We start from the raw sequence: 10,418 nt of genomic DNA, 5'->3' as shown, positions 1-10,418 counted from the left end.
AGACCCCCTGAGAAGAGGGGTCTGTCAGAGCGCGCCTGCTGGGAGATACCCACTCCACAGGTCAGAGTCACCAGTTGCAGCTCTAACCCCTGACTAAAGCCGTGCCATGAGGGGCAGAGGAGGAGGGGACATTCCCAAGTCTCACACTCTGCTCAGTGTCCCACATAGCTTCTTCGTCTCTCTTATTCCGGAGATGGTGGCATTGAAATGTTCCCGATAACTTGCAATTGCCTGCCATGTTCCTGCTATTCACAGGGAAGGCATAATAAATGGATTTGGACAAGTTTTATATCAACCATGGGTTTTGATGTCATTTCTGTAAGGTGCTGGAGTGGCCAACCACTTTCTCATCTGGCTGAGGAGTGGTGGTCCTCTCTCCCTTTCTAGAAAGGCCTGGGTTTCAGCCTTGGCTCAATCATTCACAAGCTGTATTTGGGCAGGCTACTTAACCTCTCTGAGTCACAATTGACTCACCTATCAATTAGCGACCTCAAATTGGTACAGGAAGAATTAATTGAGGGGACAATGGTTATCACAGTCCAGCACGCAGTAGCTACTGATTAAAGGACAACAGTATCTGCTGCTGTGGCTGTCGGGGTGACAATGACATTGACAATGGTGAAATCAGGTCACCACATGCTTGAGGTTTCCTCCGGCCACCAGAGGCTGGATTGTTTTTGTTTAAGATTTTTAAAGTTTATTTATTTTGAGAGAGAAAGAGCACACACAGAGGGGAGGAGCAGAGAGGGAGGGAGACAGAGAATCCCAAGCAGGCCCCACCCAGGATGGAGCCCCACAAGGGGCTCGATCTCATGACAGCGAGATCATGACTTGAGCTGATATCCAGAGTCCGTCGCTTAACTGACTGAGCCACCCAGGCTCCCTGAGTCTGTGGGTTGTTTTTGGTGTTTCCTTGTTTCCCTTCCTCTGGAACAGAAAGGGACCCTCCCCTTGCTTCGCCTCTCCTGTTCAGTTGTTCTTCTTCAGTGCCCTTCTTTCATGCCACGCAATCTCCCGTTTCTTCTCCAGTGTTAGCCAGGTGACTCATCGAGGATTCTCTCAGTGTATTTTCACCTTCTGTATATCTTCTAGTTTTTACTATGAGAAAGATTAGTGATGAGGGAGGTATTTAATTTATTTCAGTGTGGGAGCCCAAGTGAAAGAAGAAAAAAATAAAAGGAATAAGAAATACTTCAGGGTAGTCTTACTTTTTTTTTTTTTTTTAAACTGAGGTATAGCTGACACACAACGTTACATCAGTTTCAGGTGTACAACATAGTGATTTGACACCTTCAACCCAATTTCAAAAGCAGAGAAAATCTTTGAGAGATTCCTCTGCCTCGTGTCATGAACGTGCTGCTGAATCGCATGTAGTTACAAGCTTCCTGAAGGTGAGAGCCATCTTTCGTTCTGCTCTTGTATGTCCCAAATCGCCTGGGCACAGGGTAGGTACTTAATAAAACATTTGGTTAAAGAACTGAATTAAAATAAATCCTCACCTCCTGCTGACAAAAAATACCAATGGTGGGAAAACTGAAAGACAGAAACAAGCAAACTGGTGAATCCCCGTATATTACATTCGAACTGTTGTTTGATACTGACCTATATTCTCAACAACTTCCAGATGTCCACTTGGACCCCAGGTATCAAAATTTTCTCGAAATGTTTGTAAAAATTCATGAAGATGTGGGATTGAGCAAAACCATAGGACCTGAGAGAATCCAGAAACTTAGATAATCCGTGTAAGGAAAATATTGAAGATATTCTTTAGAAAGGGAGAACTATGAATGAAATTGGCATTTCTGGGAAGTAAATGGAGGAAACCAGGGATTCACGAGACGTTTACTTGAGAATTTCTCATGCAAAGGCATGATGAGAAATGTTGAGAATGGGAGAATTGTTGGTAATATGGATACTTATTAATGCTGAAAATGTTGATTATTATTTCCAGTGTGGTATACTTGAAATAACATACCAGTTGGAATAAAATGATCTGGTTCTTGTTCTGGATCCACTTCTTACTGGGAGGCTTCGCTAATTCCCAACCCCTTTGAGCTTTGGTTTTCTCCCTTGTGATAAGGAGATCATGGAGTTTTTTTGCAAGATAGATTGCATAGTGTCTTGTATAGAGTGGACTGTTGGGCAGTGAATGGATAAACGTTTGTGATATTAACAAATAAATAAGTAAAATAAACCAATAAGATAATATGTGCAAAAGGGCTCTATTAACAGGCAAGTGCTAAATAAACATGAAGGATTGTTGTTATGATGTGTTTGTTTTGTCACAGGGCTCTTCTCTGAGATACATTTTCTCCAGATGGAGTCCATGGCCATTACAAATAATGTGACTGAATTAATTTTCACTGGCCTGTTTCAGGATCCAGAGGTTCAGAGAGCGTGCTTTGTGGTGTTTCTTCCTGTGTACCTGGCCACAGTGGTGGGCAATGGTCTCATTGTTCTGACAGTCAATGTCAGTAAGAGTCTGTGTTCCCCCATGTACTTCTTCCTTAGCTACTTGTCCCTGGTGGAGATCACTTACTCCTCTACTGTTGTCCCTAAATTCATCACAGACTTACTTGCCAAGATTAAAACCATCTCTCTGGAGGGCTGTGTGGCTCAGATATTCTTCTTCCACTTCTTTGGGGTCACTGAGATCCTTTTGCTTGTGGTGATGGCCTATGACCGCTATGTGGCCATCTGCAAGCCTCTTCAGTATATGAACATTATGAGCCGCCAACTGTGTCATGTACTGGTGGCTGGCTCCTGGCTTGGGGGCTTTTTCCACTCCATTATACAGATTCTCATCACCGTCCAGTTACCCTTCTGTGGTCCCAATGTGATTGACCACTACTTCTGTGATCTTCAGCCATTATTCAAGCTTGCCTGCACTGACACCTTTGTGGAGGGGGTTATTGTGTTGGCCAACAGTGGCTTAATTGCTCTGTGTTCCTTCCTCATTTTGGTGTCCTCCTATATTATCATCCTTGTCAACTTGAGGAACCATTCTGCAGAGGGGAGGCGCAAAGCCCTCTCTACCTGTGCCTCTCACATCACAGTGGTCGTCTTGTTCTTTGGACCTGCCATCTTCCTCTACATGCGACCCTCCTCCACCTTCACTGAGGACAAACTGGTGGCCGTGTTCTACACAGTTGTCACCCCCATGCTGAACCCCATCATCTACACACTCAGAAATGCAGAGGTGAAAATTGCCATGAGGAGGTTGTGGGGCAAAAAGAACTTAGGGATGGAATAAAAATGGGAAAGTGATAAAGAAAAACATCTAATTATTCTTTGTTTTTGAAATGAATTTTGATTTCAGTGGGACATTCAGGAATGGCAAAAACAAATGTAAGGACTTAATGTTACTGTTGCTGTGATTCTCCTTAATAACCAAACACTTGCTTGTATCTTGGTATAATGTTCCAAGGGAAGAGATCAGATTGCCTCTATGATATCCAAGAATATCATGAGGTTGGGTAACACTGAGACTCAAACTAAATGGCAAATGCAAAGGAGAATATTTTGACAGATGTTTTGTAAGTTAAAGTACTTCTATGACATACTTCCTCTCTCCTTCCCTCCCTTCTTCCCTCCCTCCCTTCCTCCCTCCCTTCCTTCTCCCTTCTGTGTTCAGTCTCCTAATGACAACAGCTTATATTTCATTAAGAAGGAGAACCAAACAGAGGAATTATCATGGGATATTTGAGGAGAGTGCCAATATGATCTTCTCTTCCACTGTGGAGAAATGTATCTTTGAAAATTGTGTCTGGGGGCACCTGGGTGGCTCAGTCGGTTAAGTGCCTGACTTCGGCCCAGATCATGGTCTTGAATTTTGTGGGTTGGAGCCCCATGTGGGGCTCTGTGCTGACAGCTCCGAGCCTGGAGCCTGCTTTGGATTCTGTGTCTCCCTCTCTCTCTGTCCCTCCCCTGCTCATGCTCTGTCTCTCAAAAATAAATAAACATAAAAAAAAAAGAAAATTGTGTCCATGAATTTTTCTATTTTCTGATTGGTTCTTGGTGTCTTGTACCATGGGCTGTCTGATTACAAGTACTGAAAAAGTCCCTGGGGCCATTTCGATTCTTGTGACATGTTGGTACAAAAGGTAGGTCTTCAGTCTCCACAGGCCTTTTCACAATGTCCAGTATCCATAAGTTAAAAAAAATATATCAAAAGGGCATAGGTTCTAGATAGCAATAGGGAAAGATCAAGTCAAACATTTTAAGGAAAAGATCACTTTTAGCCTTATCCAAATGTAAATACAGAATGTAGGAAATTTTTTATTTTTTATTTTTTAAAATTTATTTTTATTTAATATATATGTATTTTTTAGAGAGGAAATGTGAGCATGGTGGGGGCAGAGGGAGAGGGGGAGAGAGAATCCCAAGCAGGCTCCACGCCCTCAAGACTTTGAGATCATGACCTAAGCCAAAATCAAGAGTTGAATGGTTAACTGACTGAGCCACCCAGCACCAGAATGTAGAAAATTCTTATTAGGCATAACTTGAAGAATGAAAGGAAGGGAAATACTACCCATGCATGTTTCTACTCCAGACTTCTGTCCTTTATTCTAGGTGACCATGCCAAGTCCGTTTCTTATCATGCCTATTAGTGTTTCTTGGTGAAGTAGGATGAGACAGTCTATGTCTCTGTTATTGTGATCCTGCTGTTCCTGGCCATGACTCCTGTGGTCTCCAGCTATTATCCAGGCTTGCCTGCACTGACACTTCTGTGGAGAGGGTTATTGTGTTGGCCAACAGTAGCTTCATTGTCATGTACTCCTTCCTCATTTTGGTGACCTCGTAGATTCTTTCACCTCTCCAAACTCCACCTCACCCAACCGACTCATATCATTGTGGACAATTTAGAGGTTATAATAAAATTTGCCCCTTTGGCTTTGGAATTACAAAGACTGGCTTTGCATTTGCGCTCTGTCCTTCCACCTCTCCTTGAGGATCAGATGAAGTAATTCAGGCAGTTTCCTTGCAGAGGGATGAAGCATTGCAGGTGTGCTCTGGGCCTTAGAGGCTTCTCTCTTTCTCCTTAGGTGCTGACTGAACATGTAGGTGAATAGTGGTTTTCAAGGCAGCAGGAAATCTTCCCCGCTTCTCCAGTAATCATGGTCGTAGATGACCATCACTAAACCCTGAGAAAATACTTCTGCCCAGAATAACTTTACCAGCCTTTTCTATATGGCAAAATCGTATACATCCTTTTATGCTGTGGGTTAAAGTCATCTCACTTATGAGGCCTTCTCTGACTTCCCTCCTCCTTGAGTTGGATTTATGTCTCCCGTCCAAGGTTATATTTGTCATTGCCCTTATTCTGATTGTAATTATTTTATACATGTTTCTTTCAAGGGCAAGACTGTTCACCCTTCTTTGTGGCTGGGTGAATGCATGTAGCTGGTGCTTGTTGAATTAACCCTTGATGCCCATGTACTGTCCTTTGTATATCAATTCTCACTGATTCTTTCTGAACACTTTCATGGTGAAGAGCACATCTCTGCCTGTTAAAATTTTAAGGGCTCAGGCTCTGAAATTCAGTAGGATGTTTCAGTTGCCTCTCAGCCACAACCCAAGATCTAACTACTTCATTTCTCTAAACATGTGTTTTTGCATAATTAAAATAAGATTAATACTAGCATGCACTTCATAAGATTATTCTGAATATTAAATACAATAACATACATAAAGCTTTTAGAAAATAACAGGGTATAGAGTTGTACCATGGACCCAATAAATATTAGCCATCATCGTTGTTATTGTTGCTGTTGGTAATTACATGTCTGTCCACATGTAGGTCTTCTTTTCGTCCTTTTGAGCGACTCAGAATAGGCCTCGATTGCATACCAAAAAGTTTAAAGGCAATTCAGTTCTTTGGTTTTGAGACTTCTTTGGGCTAAGCATTCTCTGTCACTTAATTGCTTTGAAAGCCTAGCACAGTACCTGGCACATTGTAGGTGCTCAATAAATGTTTGTTAAATAGATGTTGACTGTATTGTAGGTCAACTATATTTCAATTAAAAAAAAAAAAAAGGAATAGACCATATCGTAGCCTCCCCATTGTCTTTTATGCTGAATGTGCTTGTACTTTGTTAATGTATATTTTAAAGCATACGGTCCGGAACTGAACTTGTATTGCAGAGGTTGGGGTGTTAGGATGCAGGCTGTGATAGGAGCCACTTACTCAATGTGCATGTTTGGGTTCTTCACTGAGAGCTTTGAAAAAGAACATCATCAACAAACTCTGAGTCATTGAATACTGCAGGGGCAGAAAACATCTATAGTAACTGAATTGTCAAAATTCTCAAGGATTCCCTTACCCTAGTGAGGCTTGAGACTTGGTGGGTCTATTGAGAGTTAATTACTCACTTTGTTCTGGTCTCACTGGAAAAACACAGGAATTAAAGGAATACATTTTTCCCCCATTGTTTAAGAGCCAGAGAATGTTGTGAAATGTTAAAAACAACTTCTCAGTTCACAGAAGTGTCAGTCTAATTATGCCACTTAGCACTGGAGACCATGTAGTTAGTTCTCAATGGTTGATTCTGAGCATTGAAACATGTATTTTTCAGAGAATAAATATAAAATCATCTCATTAAAGAAAAATTAGAAAAAAAAACCAGGGGGGCTTCTGGGAAGATGGCGGGGTAGGAGGATGCTGAGCTCACCACATCCTGCGGCTCACTTAGATTCCACCCACACCTGCCTAAATAACCCAGAAAATCGCCAGAAGACTAGCAGAACGGATTCTCTGGAGCCAAGTGTAGACGAGAGGTCCACGGAAGAGGGGCCCCTCCCGAAGCGGATCTCTGAAGGAAAAGCGAGCTGAGCCTGTCCCTCCCACCCCTGTGCACCTTGCTGATCCACCCCAGCTAATATGCCAGATCCCCAGCACCACAAGCCTGGCAGTGTGCAAGTAGCCCAGACAGGCCACGCCACCCCACAGTGAATCCCGCCCCTAGGAGAGGGGAAGAGAAGGCACACACCAGTCTGACTGTGGCCCCAGCGGTGGGCTGGGGGCAGACATCAGGACTGACTGCAGCCCCGCCCACCAACTCCAGTTCTACACCACAGCACAGGGGAAGTGCCCTGCAGGTCCTCACCACTCCAGGGACTATCCAAAATGACCAAACGGAAGAATTTCCCTCAAAAAAAATCCAGGAAATAATGACAGCTAACGAACTGATCAAAAACGATTTAAACAATATAACAGAAAGTGAATTTAGAATAATAGTCATGAAATTAATCGCTGGGCTTGAAAACAGTATAAAAGACAGCAGAAAATCTATTGCTACAGAGATCAAGGGACTAAGGAACAGCCAGGAGGAGTTAAAAAATGCTATTAATGAGCTGCAAAATAAAATGGAGACAACCACGGCTCGGACTGAAGAGGCAGAGGAGAGAATAGGTGAACTATTTATAGTTTATAGAAGATAAAATTACAGAAAAAGAAGAAGCTGAGAAAAAAGATAAAAAAATCCAGGAGTATGAGGGGAAAATTAGAGAACTAAGTGATGCACTAAAGAGAAATAATCTATGCATAATTGGTATTCCAGAGGAAGAAGAGAGAGGGAAAGGTGCTGAAGGTGTACTTGAAGAAATAATAGCTGAGAATTTCCCTGATCTGGGGAAGGAAAAAGGCATTGAAATCCAAGAGGCACAGAGAATTCCCTTCAGACGTAACTTGAATCGATCTTCTGCATGACATATCATAGTGAAACTGGCAAAATACAAGGATAAAGAGAAAATTCTGAAAGCAGCTAGGGATAAACGTGCTCTAACATATAAAGGGAAACCTATAAGACTCGTGACCGGTCTCTCTACTGAAACTTGGCAGGCCAGAAAGGAATGGGAGGAGATCTTCAATGTGATGAACAGAAAAAATATGTAGCCAAGAATCCTTTATCCAGCAAGTCTGTCATTTAGAATAGAAGGAGAGATAAAGGTCTTCCCAAACAAACAAAAACTGAAGGAATTCGTCACCACTAAACCAGCCCTACAAGAGATCCTAAGGGGGATCCTGTGAGACAAAGTACCAGAGACATCGCTACAAGCATGAAACCTACGGACATCACAATGACTCTAAACCCATATCTTTCAATAATAACACTGAATGTAAATGGACTAAATGCGCCAACCAAAAGACATAGGATATCAGAATGGATAAAAAAACAAGACCCATCTATTTGCTGTCTACAAGAGACTCATTTTGACCTGAGGACACTTTCAGATGTAAAGTGAGGGGATGGAGAACTATTTATCATGCCACTGGAAGTCAAAAGAAAAATTAGTGTCACGAGCTTCTCTGTATATAGAATTTTGAAGTCTTTCCTCATTTATTATTTAATCTTTTTAGGTATAGGTTTGTATGTAGCAGAAAAAAATGTCAATGAAACGGAAGTACAAAAGTACAGAGGGTGAAAGTCCAGTATGGCTGTGGAAGCCTGACATATTATCAGAATTCCAGACTGTGCTGTCTTCAGCACCCAGCTTCAACCTCAAGACCTCAGAGGGCTGCTAGAGCTCTATACCACTGCTGTCCAGGCAGACTTTATGCCACACCGGAGATGTTCTGTGTCTGTGCTGAACAAATTGGGAGTGGCTGTTGAGCAGTGAAATGGGGTAGTGAGACCAAGGGACTAAAATTTAAAAATTTTTAAGTTTTAATAGTTTAATTAATAACTATAGTTTATAACTAAACTATAGTTTAATTAATACTTAATAGTTTAATTTAAAAAACTACATGTGGCTAATGGATGCCTATTGGACAATGCCACTCTTAGCATTTCCTCTATATCCCAGGAGGCAGGAAACGGGAAAAAGGAAAGATAAGCTAATCACTTTCTAATTTAGAAGATTATCCAAAAGTGCCACATGGCGATTTTGCTCTCATCTTATTTGATTGAAATTAATCACATGGTTATCCTTAATTGCAAGGGAGACCAGAAACTGTAATCTTTTATTCTAGGTGGAATTATGTTTAGCTAAGATCAGGGTTCTGTTCTGTTTCTAAGGAGATGAGTTTGGAAACAGCCCATGGGCCCATTAACTAGTGAATAGATAAGGAAGATGTGTTCTGTATATACAATGGAATATTACTCACCCATAAGAAAGAATGAAATCTTGCCATTTGCAACAACATGGATGGAGCTAGAGAGTATTACACTAAGCAAAATAAGTCAATCAGAGGAAGACAGATACCATATCATTTCACTCATATGCAGAATTTAAGAAACAAAACAAATGAGCAAAGGGGGAAAAAAAAGAGAGAAGCAAACCAAGGAACAGACTCTACTATTAAGAACAATCTGATGGTTACCAGAATGGAGGGGGGCGGGGGATGGGTTAAATCGGTGATGGGGATTAAAGAGTGCACTCGTGATGGGAACCAGCTATTGTATGGAAGTGTTGAATCACTACATTGTACGTAATACTACACTGTATGTTAACTAACCAGAAATTAAAGACTTAAAGAGAAAGGGGAGAATGGATGTAATAGCGTATTCTCAGGCAGTATATTACATACCAATTTCCTGAGCAATTAAAAGTTTTCACAAAAGTTGTTTATAATGGCTTGATAATATCAACAGTCTGATTGTACCATAGTTTACTTAATCATTCACCTATTTCAGGCCTATTAGGTTTACTTAATAACTTATTCAGTAAGATTTAATGAGCATGTACTATGTGCTGTGCATTGTTCTAAGTGTGAGGGATATACAGCGATATATCAGATGGAGATATTTCTGCCTACGTGGAGGTGAACATTCTGTTTTCTGAGGGTGCCTGGGTGGCTCAGTTGGTTAAGTGTCTTACTCTTAATTTCTGCTCAGGTCATGATCCCACGGTTTGTGGGATCGAGCCCTGCATTGGGCTCTGTGTTGACAGTGTGGAACTTGCTCGGGATTCTCTCTCTCCCCCTTTCTCTCTGCCCCTCCCCCCTCTCAAAATAAATAAAGAAACATTAAAAAAACATTCTGTTTTCTGAAACTGCTGTGGTCTGGATCAGCATTGCCAATAGAATTTTCTGTGATGATGGAAGTATTCTATATCTCTGCTGATATATGGTAGTCCCTAGCCATGTGGGTGATTAGTATTTGAGTATGCATAACATCCTGAAGAATTGAATTTTTAATTCTATTTAATTTTAACTGGCTTAAATTTAAATAGCTCCATGTTGCTGGTGGCTACCACATTGGATATCACGGGTCCACACACTTCTGCTGCAGACTTGTGGCTATTTCTCCAGATCAGGGGCAAGATTGCTCCTGGGCCCCAGGACCCTGACAGATCTGTGGATGACTATTTTTAGGTCTTAACTCTCGGGAGCCAGCTCTTTTGACTGTATTGCAGTTACAGTTGTTTTCATACATTTATTTTATAACTTTTAAACTGGACTTGTAATTGATTTATGT

The 10,418-nt window shown here is 41.5% G+C and overlaps 1 protein-coding gene across 1 annotated transcript; it reads left to right on the top strand.

Moving 5' to 3' along the window:
- Positions 1 to 2,215: 2,215 nt before the first annotated feature.
- LOC109245252 (olfactory receptor 4B1) lies at positions 2,216 to 3,253 on the top strand. The gene has a single exon (XM_019412556.2). It carries the CDS (start codon positions 2,318 to 2,320, stop codon positions 3,251 to 3,253), a length of 936 nt encoding a protein of 311 aa, XP_019268101.2. The 5' UTR covers positions 2,216 to 2,317.
- Positions 3,254 to 10,418: the final 7,165 nt, after the last annotated feature.

The sequence above is a fragment of the Panthera pardus genome, unplaced genomic scaffold (assembly GCF_024362965.1).
Source record: "Panthera pardus isolate Hobbes unplaced genomic scaffold, ASM2436296v1 HiC_scaffold_12, whole genome shotgun sequence".
NCBI classification, from domain to species: domain Eukaryota; kingdom Metazoa; phylum Chordata; class Mammalia; order Carnivora; family Felidae; genus Panthera; species Panthera pardus.
Note: the sequence above shows the minus strand (reverse complement) of the source record. Positions and strands in the feature narration are given on the sequence as shown.

Bases quoted from the DNA above. Each gene is read 5' to 3' on its own strand.
- LOC109245252 (XM_019412556.2), top strand. From the start codon at position 2,318: ATGGAGTCCATGGCCATTACAAATAATGTGACTGAATTAATTTTCACT.